We start from the raw sequence: 22,893 nt of genomic DNA, 5'->3' as shown, positions 1-22,893 counted from the left end.
GGCTGGTGGGTTTAAACCTCCAGCCTTCTGGTCAGTAGTCAAGTGCCTTAAGGACTACATACACATAAATTTGTGATAATGTATAGCTCTGAGGTTTGGAGGTTTAATCTGTTACTTCAGATAGTATTACCCCAATGAACATACCATACAGCACAAAGTTAGTTAGTCTGGTGTGTTCAGTGCACTTACAATGGTTGTGTAGCTGACAAATCCAATCCTGGGCATAATGGGTAAATGTAGCCCTTGGCTGACTGCTGGACTCTGCAGTAGCCTCCCCTCACAGGTAAGCTTTTCCCCACTGCACCCTCCTGTGCTGCTCCAGGACTAGGAATATACCTGATTTAGCCAAGGTGGAATCAAAGAGCATGGTCTAGTACAGATACAATTTTCTTATGCTGGGTGTGCTGTACACATGGGCTCCAGCCTCACTGATGGGGTTTCTGTCATACTCTGGAGTCCTGGTCCCTCATTTTGTGTCCACTTCTGGAACATGTGTCCTGACCTCATACCCAGGTCTCTACATGGATGAGAAGCTGGCATCCCAGTCCTACTAAGGCTGAGCCTTGCCTGCTAGTAGCAAGCCCGAGTTCTTTCTCTGATGCTGGCTGGTGGGGGATTGGACAGTTGTGACATCCATTCCTCTCCATAGTTATTCCTTTTCCCTGGGGAAGAATGGGTGGAGAGAGGCAGTTAATTACAAATGGAAATTTTAAGAAGAGGAAGGACAGGAAGAAGGTGAACAGGTGCAGGAATTGACCCTCTGCCATGTTCTCCTGGGGACTTTATCACACACTCTATCAACATTATGGCCTGGATTTTCTGTGTCAGTCCTAGTGGCAGTGAAGTTTATTCTCTAATAAAGAGTGATTGGTATTTTCAATTACCTCATATGCATGTAAAAGCTGGACTATGAAAAAGGAAGACAGAAGAAGGGTTGATGCATTCAAACTATGGTGTTAGCAAAGAATACTGATTATAGTATGGACTGCCAGAAGAATGAACAAATCAGTCTGAGAAGAAATACAATTTAAATGCTCCTTAGAAGCAAGGAGAATGAGACTTTGGCTCATTTACTTTGGATATGTCCTTAGGAAGGACCAAATTCTAGGACAGGACATCACATCTGGTAAAATAGAGGATGAGCTAAGACAAGGGAAATCCTGAATGAAATGGATCAACACAACAGCCACAACAATGGATTTAAACATACCAATAATCATGAAAATGGCACGGGAGCAGGCAGAATTTATCTCTGTTATAAGTAAGCTCACCATGAGTCAAAGCTGACGTGATGGTAACCAACAACACCAAAAAAGAAGGGAGATTTGTTAGATGTGTAACTAAATGTACTTCATGTTTATGCCTTTGTTAGACTTGTTGTATGGATACATTTGGAAATAAAAATTGCCTATCAGACTTATGCTCCTTTTCGGGTGTTGGACCACATGGTGTGGGGATAGTCAAAGACATGCTAGAGTGATGGCTTGAAAATGCATACAGGAAGGGGCTCACTGGGACCTGGGTGGGGTTGGGGTGGAGGGCAGCCACAATGGCCTGGAAGGAAAAAGGAAGATTCACCCTCTGCTGGTGATGCTGCTCCCATGGAAGCTGTGAGGGAAGGAAAGGCAGGCCAGAGAGGCAGGGTGGGAAGTGGGTCTTTAGCAGGTAGTAGTGGTGGGGAATTAAGATGAGGGATTTCCAGTGGTGGATGAAACAAATGAAAATGAACACAAACTTTTAAAATAAAAACAACAAAAAAGTAACTTGAAATAATTAAGAGGCATAGCCTAAAAAAATTCAGAACCAAAACATTTTGTAAACAATGCTGGCTACCATTGATCAAGTTTTCTACCACATGCCAAGCACTGTGTCTCCATTTCCTCAGGCATGTACATAGGAAGCAGACTAGTCTAAGGGTTAAGGGAAAATTATTTAACCTTTTTAGACATGACACAAAAAAGGATAAATTATAGTATGAAATGAAGTAATGCATGTAAAGTACTTTATACAGTGACTAGCATGCAGGAAGCACTCAACAAACGCTAGCTCAAATCATCATCGTTTTCAACACTTCCAAGGGCTCTATGAGGGAACTGTGATTCAGTTTACAAAAATTTGAATGAAACACAACATTTCTAGGAGTACGTCAAGACCAGCACACTGGGCTTTACTGGAGATCTCTGTTACTTCTGTACTCAGGTAAGAATGTTGTTGTTAGCAGTTAGCTGCCATTGAGTTGGCCCTCAACTCATGCTGACCTCTTGCACAACTGCCCATTCCTGTGCCATCCCCATGATCAGCTGTGGATTGGACCATTGTGATCCATAGGATTTTTATTGCCTGATTTTCAGAAGTAGCTCACCAGGCCTTTCTTCCTAGCTCATCTTAGTCTGGAAGCTCTGCAGAAACTTGTTCAGTGTCATGGCAACATGCAGGCCTCCACTGACAGATAGGTGGTGATGTCACATGAGGAACATTGGCCAGGAATCAAAGTAGGGTCTCCCTCATGGAATTCTGCCAGTGAACTATCAGTATCTCCCAGGAAAGGATAAGTAATAAAAACATCCCTCTAAACCCCTCCCCAACATAAAAAAATACTATTCAAAAGAAGAGTATTGTTGCTAATAAAAACCAAAACCAAACCCACTACCATTGTGTCACTTCCAATTCATAGTGACCTATCGGACAGAGTAGTGGGACTTCCAAGGCTATAAATATTTTCAGAAACAAACTGCCTCATCTTTCTCCCATGGAGTGGCTAATGGGTTTGGACTGTCAACCTTCTAGTTAGTAGCTGAATGTTTTAACCACTGCACCACCAGAGATCCTACTGTTACTGAAAGCACCCCATATAAAATAGGGATTTTGTGGATGATAAACAAAGATTGAATAAGAAAACAATCTCGGTTTTATAGAGTTTCTGATATAAATACATAAAGACATAACTCTCAGTTTAACCAATCCTATATGAAAGGTACATTTGTGAAACACACCACTTGTCATTTAGGACAAAGGGTGCAAAGGGAACAGGAAATGTGAATACCTCCAGAGGGAACGTTTTTCCTTGTTAGACTATGCATATAGTGTACGGCTAAAAGGCTTTATAATGAAAATGCTAGGGAATGGCACCTTCACAGGTGTGATAAGTTATATACTTTATATTTGACTGTACAATTGCAGTAATTTGTGGGACATGATTTGATCCATAGAGTTTTCAAATCCATCTAGTAATGAGTTGAACTTAGTGCCTGCTTTTGTTCTGTAAGCATGTCAAAGCTTACAGTAGTGTGTGAAGACTGCTTAATTTAGTAGGATATATGACTATAAAGTGGAAAAATAGAGGTAAGTCCCTGAAAAAGACTGATGGATAGAATAAGGGGAGAAGACTTGCCTTTTCTCTCTTTTGAGAAAAGGTAGCTCTCATTCTAATAAGTGACATTTGAATGGAGGGAGAACTGATGAAGTAGGGAGATAGACTGAAGTTTCAGCTAAGGAAAAACAGTTGTATGAGGTAGATGTAAAGTCACGAGATACTTTTAAATTCATACTAAGCCATTATTTGCATTGGTGTTGTCTTTCATCACTACCTTGAGAGTATATATCTGTATTCCAGGGATGTCCCTCTCTGCTCAAAACATCTTGGGCACTGCCCTTTGGAGATTTTTCTTGTTACTCTTTATAGTATGGTTGTACAATTAACATCATTTCATCAGATCATTACCTTATTTCTTTCACTTTGCCTATTCTTTCACTTTGCCATTCCATGGATCAATGTCTCCCTGTCATCAGCCTTCATATACCTCTGTGGAAGGACTACTGTGTGGTGGAGCAATCTGACCATAACTTTTGCTCTCAAGTGTTCAGTTCTGCCTCTCCCTGTTCATAAGGATCAAGGCACACAATTAAGATCAAAGTCTTTTTTATAATGTGATTTTGACAGGACAGTGATCAAAGAAAAAGAAAGCATAGGGACCAAGCAAGTCCCTAAGGAGAATTCCTTGTCAGCAGGGTAACAAATGCCATTTTGGTCCATCTAATGGGACAGAGGTATTGCTTTGATATTCAGAACACTTTTCAATACTATTTATTATTATGTGATTTTATCTGTTTTGTTAGATACAGGTTGAACAGAGGAGGAATATGAGATATGAAACTATCAATTAATTCAACTGGAATTTGGAAGTGTGTGCAGTTTTCCTCAATATGTCATTCAGTCAACACAAACTTATTAGGCATACTATATGTAGGTCATTGTACAAGACATCCAGGAAACAGTGATATATAAGATAGACATGGTCCTTGCTTTATTATTGTTTATATTCAGACACTAAAAACAGTAAAAATTTATGAGTTATTACAGGGATGTTGTGAGAGCTATGAGAATATACTGTAGGTGTACTACATAGTCTAGAGAGCTGGGGGAGCTTCTCTAACAGATGATGAAGAAAGAGTGGTAGTTAGGGAGATGGGAAGCAGAGGAGGAACATGAAAGTTGGAGAGAATGCCGGGAGCAAAAGCCTGGAGGTAAGAATTTAACATGATACAAATGAGTCGGGGCTGACTCGATGGCAAATAACAACAACAACAACAAAAACTGAGCTGAAGGAATTCAGTGTTGTTAATGGGTAAAGTGATAGAGGAAATATAGAAAATGATTACTCAAACTCTAACTCAGTGCTGTCGAGTCCAGTGCGACTCATAGTGACCCCTCCTTGGGTTCCGAGGCCGTATCACTACAGAAGTAGATTGCCCAACCTTCCTTCTGAGGAGTGGCTGGTGGGTTTGAACCACCAGACTTCTGGTGAGCAAATGCCTTAGGCACTACGCCACTGGAGCTCTTAGAAAATTATTAGGCTGGTGAAATTTGGGGTGGACATAGCACCCCTATCTGGCCTGAAGATCATATTAAGGAATTTGAAAGACACTCTAAAATTGAAATATGATTATATTTGTGTTTCTAAAAGTTAGTTTAGTCTCATATAACCTCCAGGGGCTGTGACCAGTATCTAGAGGCTGGAAGTACTTTAGGGCTAACCCCTAATCCCTAATAAAATTTCTCAAAAAACTGTAATGGGTGGAAGTTGGGGAACCTGGGAATGGAGGTGGTTTGGGACAGAGTTGGGAATGAAGTTCCTACCACACTTGTGGCTGGGGAGCTGTCCCCAAAGTGGGTGCTGAATGTCTGAAGCCAGGAGTGACCTAAGGATCCTTCATGGGATGTGAGTAGGTTATGTGAGGTGTTAATACCTACCTCAGGGGTGGGAGGAAGGGAGTTGGTCTTTCTTTTCTCCACTTCCTTTTTTAATTTAAATGATCTTTTTTTCTTTTTCTACCTTTTCCCTTCTCCCCTTTCCACTTTCTGACAACCCAGGCAGCCATAGTTTACTCGCCTTGGAAAGAAGAGGGAAGAGTGTGCTTCTTGCTCCTCCATCATCAGTGACTTCCCCTCATAAGGAGTTCACAGAACACTGATGTCAGCAAATTCATAAAATAACTCCCTCTTCCCAACTTTAGGCTTGTAAAACTGGTTATTACCGCTAAACTGGATATTTCAGCTTCTTCTGAGGTGGGAGATATTGTTATTATTTTATTATAGTTATTATTAATAGTTATTACTGATTATGCACTTACTGTTGGTCAGGCAATTTTCCATGCCTTTTGCTTCCCCAAGCTGAAGAGGTAGATTTTATTATCTCTGTTTTATAGAAAATGGCTAGACTTGGAAGACCAGCGGTTGTGATTTGTGCCATTTATTCAGTAAATTATTGCCGAGCCTACATAACCAAGAGATGAAGATGAAGGACATGAATGATAAAATTCATTGCTATCCACAGATGCTTTTGATTGTCACTTTATTTAGTCCTTATAACAATCTTGTGAAGTAGAACTATTATTATCCTCATTATACAGGTGAGGACACTGAGACTCAGAGAGATTGTGTAATTGGTTGAGGTCATACAACCAGTCAGTGGCTGAGACAGTTTTTAAATATGGAACTATCTGACTCTAAACCTGTGCTGTTTTATATTCAATGCTTCTTTAGTTTTATTGGCCAGTCATATCTACAATCTAGCTTGATTTTAACAAGTAGAAATTATTCAGCCTCATTCTCCTGCAGTTCCATTTGCCTCTGGGTCTTAATGCCTCCTATATTATCTCTAGCTCTGGGAGGGCAGCTTCTGGCATCAAAGCATGTGTGTGCAGGCTGCTGGTGAATAAAGGTACCCTTGTTTCCTGTAATTGCACACTTACTAGGTCACGAGGCATTGTCAAACCAAGCTGGCCTTTGTTTGAATCCCCACTGGACAGTTTGGTCTCAGTATCAATATTGGAAATGTCAGTCTGGTAAACAGCCTCTAACAGGGAGGACGGACACTGAGAACAAAGTCTCCTTCAAATGAAATTCTAGCGGATGGGAGTGAACAGAGTCAACATCTTATTTGCTTGAAATCCCCTAGAGTGGCTATGAAAGAGAGGACTTGCTGGATCGAGGAGGGGGAAAAAAAAAAAGCCTTTGATTCATCTGAATTAATTTAGCATCTCCCATGAGGAGGGTTCCGGCATCACCCTTGTGTTCTTCATCCTCTGTACACAGCCCCCACAATCCCTAAGGACAAAAGTCTTGTCTGTGGGGGGTAGTGCCTACACTCCCCCTTCCTCCATTTTAATTAAATCCATTTGTCCTGGGGACCCTGAGCCCCGGAATGTCCATGGGCTTGGATCTTTAACCCACACACATCTGAAGGAGTGGGCAGCTGGTACTCTGAGTGAGGACAATGCTTTCTTCCTGTGACAGTACAGCTCGAGTTATGTGCTTTGGGGAATATCAGACTCTGAAGTTTGGGTGAAGAATTTGACATCCAGTTTTATACTTGCAAAGCTGGGTGCCAATTTATATCACCCTCCACCTTGCTGCAAATCCTTTACCCTCAGTTTTCAAAGGTGGCGCCACCTGGACAATAATTTGAGTGTGTTTTCAGAATATAATATGGAGACTGCTCTGGTTTAAAGGATTTGACCCATAGTCACCTAAAGATGGCGTTCCCCTCCAGATTCATTCATATGTCCCCTTTACAGAAATGACACCCTCCTTTTTGTCTGGAACAGATTAGCACAAAGCATCAAGAGCTCAGCATGACTCATCAGAGCCTCACGTGAGTGCTGCCTTGCCCAGGCCAGCTTTCATTCAAGCACTGTTTGCTCCAGGCCAACTGCAGGTGGCAGACAAGTGCCATCCTGGGGAGACAAGTGGCAGCTGAACTCAGCGGTTCCTGCTCCAGTTCAGGGCCACAGAGTGTGAACCATCTATCATCCAACTCTCTCAGTTTAAAGCTGAGAAAATTGAGGCTCAGAGAAGTCAAGCAACTTGTTTAAGTCCACAGAGGTCACTGGTGATAGAATCCAAATAGGAGCCAGGACTGAGCTAGGAGGTAGAAGCGTCCCTCTGGTTGCTGAAGAATTTGTGTCCATCTTCATCAATCTGCCCAGGGGGACAAACATCACAGAGCATTGTAGTTGGAGTCAGGACCTGAGCTAAAGCCCTGATTCTGATATGAACTTTCTGATACTAGCCCTCTTTGGATCACAAATTCTTCACTTGTAAAATGGCAGGGGTGGGGGAATGATAATACTACCTGCCTTGTAGTTTCCATATATATGTATATATAAAATGACTAAATAAAATGACAAATGAGAATGGAATGTAAATCTAAGTAAGAGAAAATAATGTATACACATAAAAGCTGATTTGGGAGAGGCATGACTCCAAATGAGAAGAAACAGCTGCAAACATCCATTAATAATAAAAATATGGAATGTAGAAAACATGAATCTACAAAAATTGGAAGTCATCAAAAATGAAATGGAACACATAAAGATCAACATTCTAGGCATTAGTGAGCTGAAATGGACTGGTATTGACCATTTTGCACCAGACAATCATATAGTCTACTACGACAGCAATGACAAATTGAAGAGGAATGGTGTCACATTCATCATCAAAAAGAACATCTCATGATCTATCTTGAAGTACAATACTGTCTGTGATATGATAATACCTATTCACCTACAAAGAAGACCAGTTAATAGGACTACTATTAAAATTTATGAACTCATCACTAATGTCAAAGATGAAGAAATTGAAGTTTTTACCAACTTTTGAAGTCTGAAATTGATCAAACATGCAATCAAGATGCATTGATAATTACTGGTGATTGGAATGTGAAAAGTGGAAACAAGGAAGAAAGATCAGTGGTTGGAAAATATGGCCTTGGTGATAGAAATGATGCTGGCTATCTTGTGATAGAATTTTGCAAGACCAGTGACTTATTCATTGCAAATACCTTTTTTTTTTTTCCAACAACATAAATGACAATTATACACATGAACCTTGCCAGATGTAATACACAGGAATCAAATTTAGTGCATCTATGGAAAGAGATGATGGAGAAGCTCAGTATCATTAGTCAGAACAAGGGTAAGGGCTGACTGTGGAACAGACCATTAATTGCTAATATGCAAGTTCAAGCTGAAGCTGAAGAAAATTAAAACAAGTCCACAATACCCAAAATATGACCTTGAATTAGAGCCCATTTCAAGAATAGATTTGATGCATGGAACATTAATGACCAAAGACTAGATGAGTTATTAGATGGCATCAAGGAAATCATATATGAAGAAAGCAAAATAGTCACTAAAAAGACAGGAAAGAAAAGACTAAAATGAGTGTTAGAAGAGACTCTGAAATTTGCTCTTCCATATAGGGTAGCTAAAGTGAATGGAAGAAATGGTGAAGTAAAAGAGCTGAACAGAAGATTTAAAAGGGTGGCTAGAGAAGAAAAAACAAAGAATTATAGTGAAATGTGCAAAGACCTGAAGTTAAAAAACCAAAAGGGAAGAACATGCTCAGCATTTCTCAAGCTGAAAGAACTGAAGAAAAAATTTGAGACTTGAGTTGCAATATCGAGGGATTCTATGAGCAAAATTTTGCAGTATCAAAAGAAGGTGAAAGGAATACACAGAGTCAGTCACTGTACCAAAAAGAATTGGTCAATGTTTAACCATTTCAGGAAGTAGAATATGGTCAAGAACTGATGGTATTGAAGGAAGAAGTCCAAGCTGCACTGAAGGCACTGGCAAAAAACAAGGCTTTAGGAATTGATGGAATACCAATTGACATGTTTCAACAAACAGATCCAATGCTGGAAGCACTCACTCATCTATGCTAAGAAATTTGGAAGAGAGTTATGTGGCCAACCAACTGAAAGAGGTTCATATCTCTGCCCATTCCCAAGAAAGGTGATTCAACAGAGTGCAGAAATTATGAAACAATATCATTAATACCATACGCAAGTAAAATTTTGCTGAAAAATTTCAGTAAATGGATGTAGCAGTACATCAGCAGGGAACTACCACAAATTCAAGTCACATTCAGAAGATGACATGTAACAAGCAATATCATTGCTGATGTAAAATGGATCTTGGCTGAAAGCAAAGAATACCAGAAAGATGTTTACCAATGTTTTATTGACTATGCAAAGATGTAAGACTGTGTAGATCATAACATATTATTGATAATATTGCAAAGAATGGGAATTCCAGAGCACTTAATTGTTCTCATGAGGAACCTGTACATACACCAAGATAACAGCACAAGGGCATATGGTGTGATTTAAAACAGGAATGGTGTGCATCAGGGCTGCATGCTTTCATCATACTTATTCAACCTGTATAATAAACAAATAAGCAGAGAAGCTGGACTATATGAAGAAGAACATAGCATCAAGATCAGAAGAAGACTCATTATCAACTTGTAATATGCAGATGACACAACTTTGCTGCTGAAATTGAAGAGGACTTGAAACACTTACTGATGAAGATCAAAGACCACAGCCTTCAGTGAATTATACCTCAGCCTAAAGAAAGCAAAAATCCTCACAACTGGACATATAATCAACATCATGATAAACAGAGAAAAGATTAAAGTTGTCAAGGATTTTATTTTACTTGGATGTACACAATCAACACCCATGGAAGCAACAGTCAAGAAAATCAAAGATGTATAGCATTGGGCAAATCTGCTGCAAAAGATATCATTAAAAATGTTAAAAAGCAAAGATGTCACTTGGAGAACTAAGGTGCTCCTGACGCAAGCCATGGTATTTTCAATCACCTCATATGCATGTGAAAGCTGGATAATGAATAAGGAGGCTGGATGAAGAATTGATGCCTTTGAATTATGGTGTTGGAGAAGACTATACCATGGATTGCCAGAAAAATGAACAAATCTGTCTTGGAAGAGGTACAGCCAGAATGCTTAAAAGTAAGAATAGTGAGACTTTGTCTCACGTACTTTGGAGATGTTACTAGGAGGGAACAGTCCCTGGAGAAAGACATCATGCTTGCTAAAGTAGAGGGTCAGTGAAAAAGAGGAAAACCTTCAATGAGATGGATTGACACAGTGGCTGCAACAAAGGGCTCAAACACAGTAACAATTGTGAGGATGGCCCATGACTGGGCTGTGTTTCATTCATTGTACATAGAGTTGCTATGAATCTAAACTAACTCCATGGCACCTAACAACAACAATAACAACAACATAGGTTAGGAGTAATATAAGTGGTTCAAGTTTTACATATACTTGAGGTCACCAATCAGGCCTGGCCAGAGATGATGGTGCTCATTGGCACTGAATTTCTTGGAGAATCTCAGTGCACCCTGTTAGCCTGCAGAAAGTGTGTGTGTGTGCATGCACACATGTGTGCACATGTGTGTGTTTGTATGTGCATATTTGTGTGCATGTTCTTGAACGGAGAGGACACAGGGAGGGCTCTTTGCTGCAGTTTGGCTGACAGAGGTAAAGGGAATGAAGGAGGTAGCCTACCTGTCAGACACGTCGAGGAGCGGCAGCACAGTCCACTGCCACAGGCTCAAGCCTTCATTGGTGGCAACATGCCAGATCATCCTGCCCTGTTCCTTCCCAGTTTTGTTCTCCACCAGCAGCAAAGACACATTTCCCCTCAGGGCTCCACGAATGAGCCAGGACATTCGGAGCTGTGAAGGGGGGAGAAGAGACAGAAGCTGTTAATATTCAAAGAAAACTTTAGATCTTCTTTCTGGAACTCTCAACTGAGCTCTACAGGATTTTGCTGGACACTCAGATAAGGTCTGCCCAGTCAGGAGAGCTGGATGCTGACACTGAATCTTACTTATTTTCTCTCAGAGTGGCTTCCATTAAAGTTCACCTTACTGAGCAGGAACAACTGATAGGCAATTTTTAAGCTTTGTTCAGGTTGATGTTATCATCCTTAATTTCACAAGATTCTGACACTAAGGTGATATCAAGATCATTGAGGCATTAAATAGACTTCCTAAAGAGGAGCCAAAGATTGTTGCCTGTGGCCCTGTTGTGAATGCAATGATTGCCTCCAAAGATATGTCTACCTGAAAGTTAGACAAATAAAGGTCTTTGAAGATTTAATTAAAGATCTAGAGATGAGGGCATCCTGGATTTGGCTGAGTCCTAAATCCAACAATGAGTGTCCTTATAAAAGTCAGAAAAGATAGGGAGACATAGAGGGGAAGACCCCTTGAAGATGAAGGTATAGCTTGGAGTATGCAGCTATAAGCCAAGGAATGCTGGCAGCCGCAAGAGGCTAGAAAGGAGAATGGGACAAAGTCTCCTTTGAAGCCCCCAGAAGGAATCAACACTGCTGACACCTTGATTTTGGACTTTTGGTCTCCAGAACTGTGAGACAATAAATTTCTGTTATTTTAAGCCACCAAGTTTGTGATGATTTGTTACAGTAGCCCTAGGAAACTAATAACTCACTGCTATTCCAACTCATAGTGATCCCCATATAATTTCCAAGGCTGTAAATCTTTACAGAAATAGATTGCCTCATCTTCCTCCCTTGGAGCAGCTGGTAGGTTTTAACTGTTGAACTTCTGGTTAGCAGCCAAATGCCTTCCCCCAGTGCCACCAGAGCTCCTTAGGAAACTAGTAGAAGAACCAATTCTTTGTGACCTTGACCAAGTGATTTTTATGACTCTTTCTTTTACTGATTTAGTTTTTTTATTCCTTTCCCAAATACTTTAATAATAGCACCTGAATGATGTTATAGTTTAGGTCACATGTTAGTCAACTGTAGCTCCTACGACTTGATACCTGTGACCACTGACAGGCAAAAATCAGACAAACATCTACATATGAAAATATTTTAATATGGTGGTCTTTCAGGATAAGGATGCCCACTTTACCAAAAGCAAGCTACAACCTTGTGCTTTCAGAGTGTCTTTATTAAAAACTTTCTCTGGAATTGTTCCCTGGACACTTGTAAGGAAATTATAACTAACAACTCTTTTGAGAAAAGTTTAAGTACAGTCTTGCCCAGAGGCAGTATGTACTATAAACAAGATTCTGGTCTTTGTGTTTAAAATAATAGAGGTTGTATGTTTGATATAAATAATCTATAAACAACATTTAAAACTAAGGGCAACTATATAATATAATTGTCCAAAATATTCCTGTTCAGACTGTAGCATGACTAAGGCATTTGACTGCTAACCAGAAGGCTGGCAGTTCAAACCCACCAGCCACTCCTCAGAAGAAAGGTTGGGCAATCTACTTCTGTAGTAATAATGCCTTGGAAACTCAAGGAGGGGTTGCTATGAGTTGGATCAAACTCAATGGCAATGAGTTTGGTTTTTGGTATGGGGCAATCACTTCTGTAAAGATTTACAGCCTTGGAAAACCAGTGGGGGTTGCTATGACTTGGAATTGACTCGATGGCAGTGAGTTTGTTTTTCTTTGGTTTTGGTATTGTAGAAAGGAATGTAAAATATGTCCTATGGCAAGCTGCTTTTTCTAACAACTATGATGCCACCCTTAAAGACATGCTTCTTTGTAAATCATTACTCTTCTGTCTCCCAGTTCCTGAGACTGTTGTTGCCTTATAATTTGATTAAAAGGTTAAGTACATTAAAATGTTGGAGCCAAAGACTCCTCACTCCCTTGCACACAAACCTGTGGCTAACAGGGCCACCCCTGGACATTGTGGTCCCCAGATACTGTTCTACTTCTGAGATCCTACATTTGGTTAACCCCATCTATAATCACCTCTTCACTTATACCTACATCCTTATTTTCTCATATCCAGTGTAGCAAATACTTGTCTCCATTGAGAATTCTCAGTCTAATTCAATACATCTGTTATTTTTTTTAAAACACCAGTTGGCTTTCTTGTGCAATCTAGAAATCATGATTAGAGATTTTAGTCCTACATTTGCTAATGCTCTACTCTCAGCTCTCAGCCCATATCATGTAATGCCTGGCTTGGGAAAATGCTCCATGTATCCTTTCTCTCCTTTTGCCCCTTGGGCACAGAATATTGCTGAATTCAGTCAATGAATTCAGACTGTTGAATCTCAGTGCCCTGGACAGTTGGTGGTACTTATTCATCCACTGTTGATTTCCACAGTTGATTTCTTAATACACTTAGTACAATGGGTGTTTCAAGCTCCCTCCACTGCCTCAAGCACTGATGCTGTCACCTCTTAATTCTCTTGCTCCTAATCTTGATTCCTACTTTACTGAGAAAGATTTACTGTACCAGGTGCAATCTCTGCCAGCATCTCGTCTTCTTGTTTTTTTTTAAGTGTCAGTGTCTATTTATCCACCCTCTCTCTTCCTTTCCTGTCTTAGAGGAAGATATATCCTTCATTTTCTTCTTTGTTAACCCCTCCTTGTTTTACCTCCCCCTGGTCTGTGCTCTCTCAATTACTGCTCCTCTTTTCTCTAGCACTTTCAGAGTATCTTCTTTAGGATTCCTCTGTCTACAAAATAAGATTAGGTTTTAGCCATCCTGGAAAAATACCCTGCACTTGATGCTGCCAGTTCCTCTGGCCTACAACCTATTTCTGTCCCTCCATTCAGATGTTAACATCTTGGATAACTGGTATGTAACTGCTACATCTATTTCCTTGTCACCTACTCTCTCTTTAAGTTCTTCCAACCTGGCTTCTACCCTCATTCTAACAAAGTGACACCCACCATGTCCTTTATAACTTACTTTCTGAACTTTTTCCATAGCCTCTGAAGGTACTTCCCTTTCTTTACTCTTCCTCCCTTTGAAATCTCTCTGTATACTGTCACATTTTTTCTGTTTATCACAGCCATCTGTGACTCTGAGCTCAAAAACCTTCACTGGGTTCTCATTCCATATCAAATACAATCAAGACATTCACATTCCTCTTTGTTCTAAGCAAATCAAATTTGTATTCATTCAGTGATTATTTATTGAGTTCTTTGTGCTGGGCCATATGTATCCTCCATTTTAGTATGACCTAAGAGCTCTAGAATCAGAGACCTGGAATCAAAACCTGTTCTTGCCATATTTTTGAAGCTTAGTTTCCTATTCTTTAAGCTTAATGTAGTTTCCTCTACCTTATAGGGTTATAATGACAATTAAAGGAGATGATAAATAATGTAACAAAATGTTAGAAAGGAATATTTGATGGAAGTAATGAGACAACAGATACTATATTTCAAAGGGAGGTGTGACCACACCATGACCCAGGACTTTCAAGAGAGGTGGATGAAAGTGGGTCACACAATTCTTAACCCCTCAGCCATACTTTGGGTATAAGCATGTCATTGAGATATAGCCCTGTCATGTCCACACTGGGGCCATGGGTCACCTGATTGCTCAGCTTTCTATGCCTTTCTGTACTTCTATGCCAACCAGTCTGAGTGTTCCGGTTACCCAGTGCCACTCTGACAGAAAATATACCACAAATGGGTTGGCTTTAACAAACAGGAGTTTATTCTCTCACAATTTGGAGGCTTTAAGTCCAAGTTCAAAGTGCCAGGCTCTAGGGGCTGCGTGAATGCCCTTCAACCTTGAGCTTCAGCTCTGCCTCTTGCTCCCAGCCCACTGAAGCTGGAGGCATCTCTTCACTCAGGCAGCTAGTGGCTGCTGAGACTAACAAGCCCAAGGTTGACAAAATAAAATAGCACAGTCTTGATATTACCAAACCACATAGCAGGCCATTAATTCAAGTTCATTGAAAGTCCCAACATCAGCAGAGCATGGCAGGCTGCTGAACAACAACATGGTTACATGCAGGGTCCAATTGTACCATATGCTACAGACCATTCCCAAAGCTGTTTCTTATATATGGGAAGCAGACCACATACTCAAAGCAGCTACTCAGCTGCTTGTGGTAGATTCCACCATGGAGTTGATTGCCAGTCTCATCATGGGGAATAACTACATCCAGCTGCCCAGCCATTCAACCAGACCAGGCCCAGCCAAGTTGACATAAACTGAACTGCCACTCTGAGGAAGGGAAAACTAGGCTGGCTGCCAAGGGATGGGGGTAAAATAGCATCTTTAACCTCCGGAAGAGGCCTACCAGGATCCTTCTTGGTATGAATCCTTGAGAAAGATGATAATCCATCCATTCAACTACATTGTTGATGTTGTTTTTAGGTGCCATTGAGTCAGCTCCAACTCATAGCAACCCTATGTACAACAGAACAAAACATGGTCCAGTCCTATGCCAGCCTCATAATCTTTGCTATACCTGAACCCCTCATTGTAGCCACTTGTCAATCCCTCTTGTTGATGGCCTTCCCTTTTTTGCTAACCATCCACTTTATCAAGCATGATAGCTCTGGTAGCATAGTGGCTAAGACACTTGCCTGCTAACCAGACGGCTGGCGGTTCAAACCCACCAGCCACTCCTCGGAAGGAAGGTTGGGCAATCCTACTTCTGTAGTGATACTGCCTCGGAAACCCAAGGAGGGGTCGCTATGAGTCGGGGCCGACTCGACGGCACATAACAACAACAACACATCCTTCTCCAGAGAATGGTCTCTTCTGACAACATGACCAAAGTAGGTGAGACGAAGTCTAGCCATTCTAGGTTCCAAGGAGTATTCCTTGGAACTTCTGCACTTCTTTCAGGACAAATTTGTTTGTTCTTCTGGCAGTCCATGGTGCTTTTAGTATTCTTTGCCAATACCACAACTCAAAAGCATCAACTCTTCTTGGGTCTTCCTTATTCATTGTCCAGCTTTCATGTGCATGTGAGGCAATTGAAAATATTATGGCTTGGGTTAGGCACACTTTAGTCTTCAAATAATGTTTCAGAGCTATTCATAAAGTTTTCCAGTAAGATATGAGGCACTGATATTCATAGAGAGTTCTGGTGGCTTAGTGCTTAAGACATTTGACTGCTAACCAGAAGTCTGGTGGTTCAAACCCAACAGCTGCTCCTCTGAAGGAAGCTTGGGCAATCTACTTACGTAGAGATATCGCCTCAGAAACCCAAGGAGAGGTCATTATGAGTTGAGATCAACTTGATGGCAGTGAGTTTGGTTTTTTTTTTTTTTTTGGCTATTCATAAGGTTTTCACTGGGCAATACTTTGAAAAGTGCATGGCTCCTTCCTTCTTCTGAGTCTGTCTTAGTCTGGAAGCTCCACTGAAACCTGTCCACCACCCTGCTGGTGACCCTGCTGGTATTTGAAATACCAGTGGCATAACCTCCAGCCTCACAGCAACACACAAGCCACTACAGTATGACAATCTGACAGACAAGTGGCAGCATCAACTGTACAGTGTACCTTGTGCCACAAACTAGAAATTAAATGAGTTATTACAAGTGTGCAGAGTGTAGCAAAAAGAAAAATAGTTGCAGCCATTGATACTACTCAATTGTTTAGGTCTCTGAATAAGTAGAATAATTTTAAAAACGCCTTTCACTTCACCTTATAACATTACCACCTCTGTTTATTATAGAAAACACATATCTACCACCATGAATCAAGCCAAGTAGTGCACTGTCTGAGCTTCAGCAATGTCTAGTTCTAGAAATAGACATAAAAGCTTTGGAATAAGATTGCAAACTGACAGTCAGTGACTGGCTAGCCAATATGTATTTTTAGACCATTTTTTTTTTCCCCCATTCACCAAGTGTTTAGTAAGGTGATATGTCTAGGCAAATGTTATTCTTCCTCATTATATAAGCAGTCCTGAATCTGTTGTCTTTAATTTGGCCTACTCCTCACGGGCAGTTATATCCCTAGTGGCTTGTAAATTCTACTTTCAAAATTCAGTTAGTGCTTTGCAACTCATAGTGTGGTCCTCAGACTGGTATCATCAGTGATACCTAAGAGACTGTTAGAAATGCAGAATCTTTGGCCTGACTCCAGGCCTGTTGAGTCAGAATCTACAGAGAAGCACAAAGTTAGATCATGGTCTCTGGACTCTGCCTTTTTCTCCACTATCTTTTTGGAATGTATACATAAGCATTCCCTGGGATCTTGGTAAACTGTAGATTCTGATTCATTATATCTGGGTTGGAAAGACAAGTTCTCAGTAGAGGGTCAAACCAGAATTAATCGGTTTGAAGTCCTACATTTATTCTCCAGTGGCTTTGTTTTCTTATTTGGTGACTATGGGATAACTTGGAGTTAAACGTACCTGGGTTTGCGCTCCAAAGTTACCATGTATTAACTCTGTGAACTTAAGCCAACAACTTACCTCCTTAGCATCTCTTTTTTCTTATCCATAAACTTTTGATAATAGCTATTATGGATTGAATTGTAAGAAAATATCAAAGTCCCAAGCTTGGTGAATGTGAACTTGCTTGAAGAAATAGGTGTTTTTTAAAATTTTTTTATTTTTGGTATATGTTATCAATAAAGGTAATGAAGTCATTCCAGTATAGGGTAGGTTGTAACTCTAATCCCTTCTGAGTGATGTCTTATAAAAGAAAAGGACAGACAAGGAAACAGACACACACAGGAGGAAGAGAGCATATGAGGATCCTTCAACAAGCCAAGGAATGCCAAGAAATGGCCAGGGCTGCTAGAAGATGAAAGAGGCAAGGAATAATCTTCCCCTAGAACCAAGAGAGGAAAAGAGTGAGAGCGAGGGTGGGTGGGAGCAAGGGCAGGAGGGAGGGAGGGAGGGAGGGAGGGAGGGAGAGAGAAAGAGAGAGAGAGAGAGAGAGAGAGAGAGAGAGAGAGAGAGAGAAAGAATAGCCCTGCCAATTCTAGCTTCTAGAACTATAAGAAAAAAAAATCTGTTATTTTAAAGCCACCCACTTTGGGTTATTTTGCTATGGCAGCCCTAAGAAATACCATCCCCATCTACCTTAAAGGTGGTTATAGGAATTGAGTTAGATAAAGACTATTGAAGTAGAGCACATCTGATGTAATGAATAGAATGGTTAAACCAGTGGTTTTCAACATTAGATGCAAATTAGAATCAGCTGGGAAGCTTTCAAAACTACCTAGTCTGGGCTCCACCCTAGAGATTCTGATTTAATTGGCTTTTGGTAGGTCCCAGGAATCAGTAGTTTTTAAAAGCTTTCCAGGTGATTCTAAAGGGCAGCCTGGCTGAGATCACTAGGGAGGTGTCGACTTAGTACAGGAAGTAGCCTGGCCTTCTCAGTGAGGGATCCATTTTCATCTTGGATTTTGAGAGATAGGCAATTCTTAATAACAAAAAGGAAAAAAAAAAAAAAGGTTTAAAACATGTCCACCATCACCAAAGTAGAGAGGGAGTGTTTTTCCCACAGGGAGGAAGACCCGTCCCCAGTAGAGGCCTTCACATGGCTGCCACATCACCTGCCAAGCAAAGACGGAGAAGGGCAACTGTGTGTGGTTCCCAGATTGCAGGCTCAAGTCCCTCTCAAAGATTTCCATTTTCCTTATGGCCTCATCTTGACAGTCAAGGTTCAGGGACCCCGAGGGGACAGAGAATGCTCTTGGAGTTTGATCTTAATGAAACCTGTTTCTATTTGGGTGGCTGGCATGTTTTTGTTGTTTGCTGGTGACCCCACACGTGCAGAGTAGAACTGTGCTCCACAGGGATTTCAAGGCTATGAACTTTTGGTAACAGATTGCCAGGCCTGTCTTCTGAGGTCTTCAGTTTAATATATGAGAGCTTAACTGTTTGTGCCACACAGAAATGCCATTTGGGTGGCATACAGGATATAAAGTAATTTGTTAATTGAATATTTACTGAATGCTAGAAAACTGTGATAAGCACTTGGACATACACCATGGCATTTTAAACTCATAACATTCTATCATGCAGGAATTATCATACCCATTTTTCAGATGTGGAAACTGAGTCTTGGAAAGGTTTCAGTAAGTCACCCATGGTCACCAAGCCTCATGCTATATAGCCACAATATGGTAATACTTAAAGTTTTTGGAGGGTATTGGAAAGGTTTTCCAGATCCTTGTTCAAAGTGTGGTCTGTGGACCAGTAGCATCAGCATCACCTGAGAGCTTGTTAGAAATGCAGGATTTTAGACTCCATCGCAAACCAATTGAATCAGAATTTATATTTTAACAAGACTTTGTTCTAGAAATGCCTTCATACTGAATGAATTAAGGAGACAGTAGATGTTATACCATTCACAGCCTTTGTCCCTGCCAGATAACCACCAGTCATATATATGTGTATGTATATATTGCAAACATATTCACACAAATATGAGAACTACTATACAAATCATAAATAATATTGATGGAAAATAATACTTGTTGGAGCCTTTAACAATGAAAAATTTGATCCTCCTAGACACATTCTAATAGATATAGGTTATAAGTGACAGCTTTTGACTAATAAACTCTTTTATATGCAGACAGCAAATGAGACAAGTGAAAGAGACAACACCAGGAGCATGCCACCAGCAATTATATCTTCTGGCTCCAACCAGTCTTTCACAAGGGCCTTTTTTCCTCCTCCCTCTCAGTGGGGCCTGATAGACTCTCCAATTATGTGCTACCAGTGTTTGTCATTTTATTAATTAAAGTTCTGTATGTAAAGCAGGAGCAGGCATTGTGGCTAGGCCTAATGCTATTATTTCTCTCATGGCCCTTTCCTCCTCCAGAGGTAATTACTGCAATTTTATGTCTATAATATGCCCCATGTTTGCTATGCATACCTCGTGGCAGCTTCAGAACAATCTCTTGGACCCATACAAAAATTCAGCATGGAATTTAGCTGAAGTTCAACAAAAGAAACTCATTGGTATTAAATAATGTCCATTTCTGCATGCAACACCTCCAAATGTAGGAAATGATTAGGGGAATTGCTATCTCTTTTCAAATTTCTGACAGACTGTATGAATTCCAGCAGCAGAGACAAAACCAAGGATGGATGTCTAGTGTGTATTTCATATCAACAGAAGAAAACACTTTTTAATGGGCAGAGATGCTCAAAGATGCAATGTGCTTGCTCGGAGGTGGGAAGGTGGGCACTCCTCACATAGTCCCCAAACTGGGAGGTTTTTCAGCAGTGATCTGATGACCAGGATTGGAGTTGCTATCAGGGCCATCCAAGCTCTGGATGAAGGTTAGATTTCTTCCTGACCTAAGGTTCCACAGTGATGTGATTCTGGGTGTGAGCTCGTAATTTTAAGAATTTCTTGGTTTCAATGTTGTCTTTTATTAAGGGGCCTAAATATACTTTAGCTGAGCATATTGACTCACTGCAAAAACTCAGTGTTTTTGAACACTATCTTCTAGTTCACCTGGAAAAAATAAATACCAACTCTCTAGCTATAAATAGCTTAATGAAAAATCAACCCAACACAGCAAGAAGCAGGCCAGATGCAGATTTTTGATAATAAGCAAATTAAATGTAATGCTGGCAAGTCCTTGCAATTCTGGAGGTTTAAAAAATGTTGGATGTTTGGTTATGTAGGAGACCTGAAATCCTGGAATCCTTTCTACAATCATCACCCCATGTCTACTTCTTTCTGAGGCACCATGTTGAAGCTGCAGGAAAGGACAAACAGTAAGAAACATCCACATGCCTCTTTTGTAAAAAACACAGCAAGATATATGTGTATATATATATATGTGTGTGTGTGTGTGTGTGTGTGTATACATATATACATAATATAAATATACAAACATATATGTGTTTATCATATATAAAACTAATATAAAATTACCTCATCATTATAGATATGAATAAATAAATAAATAAATATATTTATATATATATATATATGTATGTATAACCATAGTTAACCCTGGGTGGTGAGGTTATAAAATGAATAGGCATTTTTTTTTCCTTCTTTGGCCCTTTCTTTCTTTCCCAAAGTTGCTACAGTGAACATATATACTTCTGATAACTAGAATAAAACCAAGAAAATAAATTTAGCATATGCAGCTATTAAAATCATGTTTAGGAAGAACAGTATTGATATAGGAAATATAATATTACCTAAAGAAAGAAGACACACAATATGTATAGGATATGACACCAAATTTGAATAACCCCTTATCTAGAGCTGTGCTCAAATCGACATCTATCTGTTGGGAGGAAATATACCAGTGTAGTAACAAGGATTATCTTTGGGGGGTAGGAGTATGGGCAATTTCAGTTTTCTTCTTCACACTTTACTGTATTTTTCTAATGTTCTACAATAAGCATGGAGTATTTTTATAATGAGAAGAAATAATAAACACCACATTAAAAAAGGCAGTGAGGGAGGATTTTGAATTTGTTGGGAAGTAGGAAAAGATAGTGCGTTTTCACCCACTGTGGGCTTTTCTAGGGACACCAAGGGAAGACAGAAGCTTCTGAGGCATGAGGTGGTGTCGTGCTATGAACAGAGCATAGATACAGGTATTGGAAAGAGTGGTTCTGTCTTTACTCACTACATAATATCTCACAGCCTCATAGCCTTCATCTGTAAAATGGGGCTAATTACTTTAGTAACATTATGTGTGTTCAGTAACCACTTAACAAAGGCATTTGATAAAAGTTAGTTCCTTTCTCCAATTGGAAAGAGCAAGCAGAGGACAATGTGTTAGAAATAAATAGCTCATAAAAAACCAGAACAGGACCACTGCCTGGGTAAAGAATTTTGTATTAAAAATCTCAGTCCAGTTTCTTATCTTCTCAGCTCCCTAGAAAATTATCTTTCCAGCCTTACAAGAAGAAAAAAAATATGTATTTTCTTCTGAGTTATATTATAATGGTGTGGTCCTCATCAAACAGCCTCTTCTGTGCCTCAGTTTCTCTGTATGTGATAGAGACAAAGCTGAGAAATATTTCTGTAGTCCTCTTGCTAAGAAACAGAATCAACTTTATCTGATGAAACCCCTATAACATTCACAGACAGCCACAGGGGTTAGGATGGACTCCAGGCACGCGAGTGTCTTCAGGGGCCTAGGGGAACCAGGGAGTATTTATTCCCTGAGAGCTGGGTGCTTTCCACAGGGTGTCCCATCTGTAAAAGGGCAACGTGAATTTGTTATAATGACTTCAGGATGTGCCATGAGGGGTCATGATTAACATATGGCTTTTGAATGGGACCCAAAGCTGTGCCAAGTGCCAAGGAAGATTCTCTTCCCACCCATGAGCCTTAATAGCAATTCTTCACAGGCCTTGGTTTCATGATGCAGTGATAGAGGTATTAACTTTGAATGGCTCAGTGTTATTAAATTAATTATGTCTGGCTGCAATTACAATTGCTGTTGATTACTTTGGCCCATTAGGATGTATCCTGGCACTGTCAACCACATAACAGTAAGTGGTAACAGAAAGCTTGGCTCCCATGGCCTCTTAGTTCTTGGTACTGTGGTAAGAACTATTTTGGCTCAGAAATCTGAGGTAGGGGCTCCTTTATTGGATTCTTGAGAATCACTGAGGAATATTTCTTTGTTAGCTCTTGTCCTAGACTAGGGCTATGCTTACAATTGAGAGTTTTCACAATTAATAAAGTCTACTTGGCATGTCCTACCGGTGCTAATGCTAGGCACTGTGCAAAATAATGCCCCCAAGCTGCCCTCATGTTGCTAATTGACTGACAAGAGAAATACAAACATCCATTATGTCTGAATTAGGTCAGGA

The 22,893-nt window shown here is 40.2% G+C and overlaps 1 protein-coding gene across 1 annotated transcript in view; it reads right to left on the bottom strand.

The window, feature by feature from the left end:
- Window positions 1-22,893, bottom strand: part of ALK (ALK receptor tyrosine kinase) — a 1,238,429-nt gene that overhangs the window by 153,073 nt on the left and 1,062,463 nt on the right. Inside the window, exon 9 of the mRNA XM_007938814.2 lies at window positions 10,883-11,052. Within this exon, the coding sequence (XP_007937005.1) occupies window positions 10,883-11,052 (170 nt within the window). The remainder of the gene's footprint in view (window positions 1-10,882; window positions 11,053-22,893) is intronic.

This window comes from Orycteropus afer, unplaced genomic scaffold (genome assembly GCF_000298275.1).
Source record: "Orycteropus afer afer isolate SDZICR_OR568_19922 unplaced genomic scaffold, OryAfe1.0 scaffold00054, whole genome shotgun sequence".
NCBI classification, from domain to species: domain Eukaryota; kingdom Metazoa; phylum Chordata; class Mammalia; order Tubulidentata; family Orycteropodidae; genus Orycteropus; species Orycteropus afer.
Note: the sequence above shows the minus strand (reverse complement) of the source record. Positions and strands in the feature narration are given on the sequence as shown.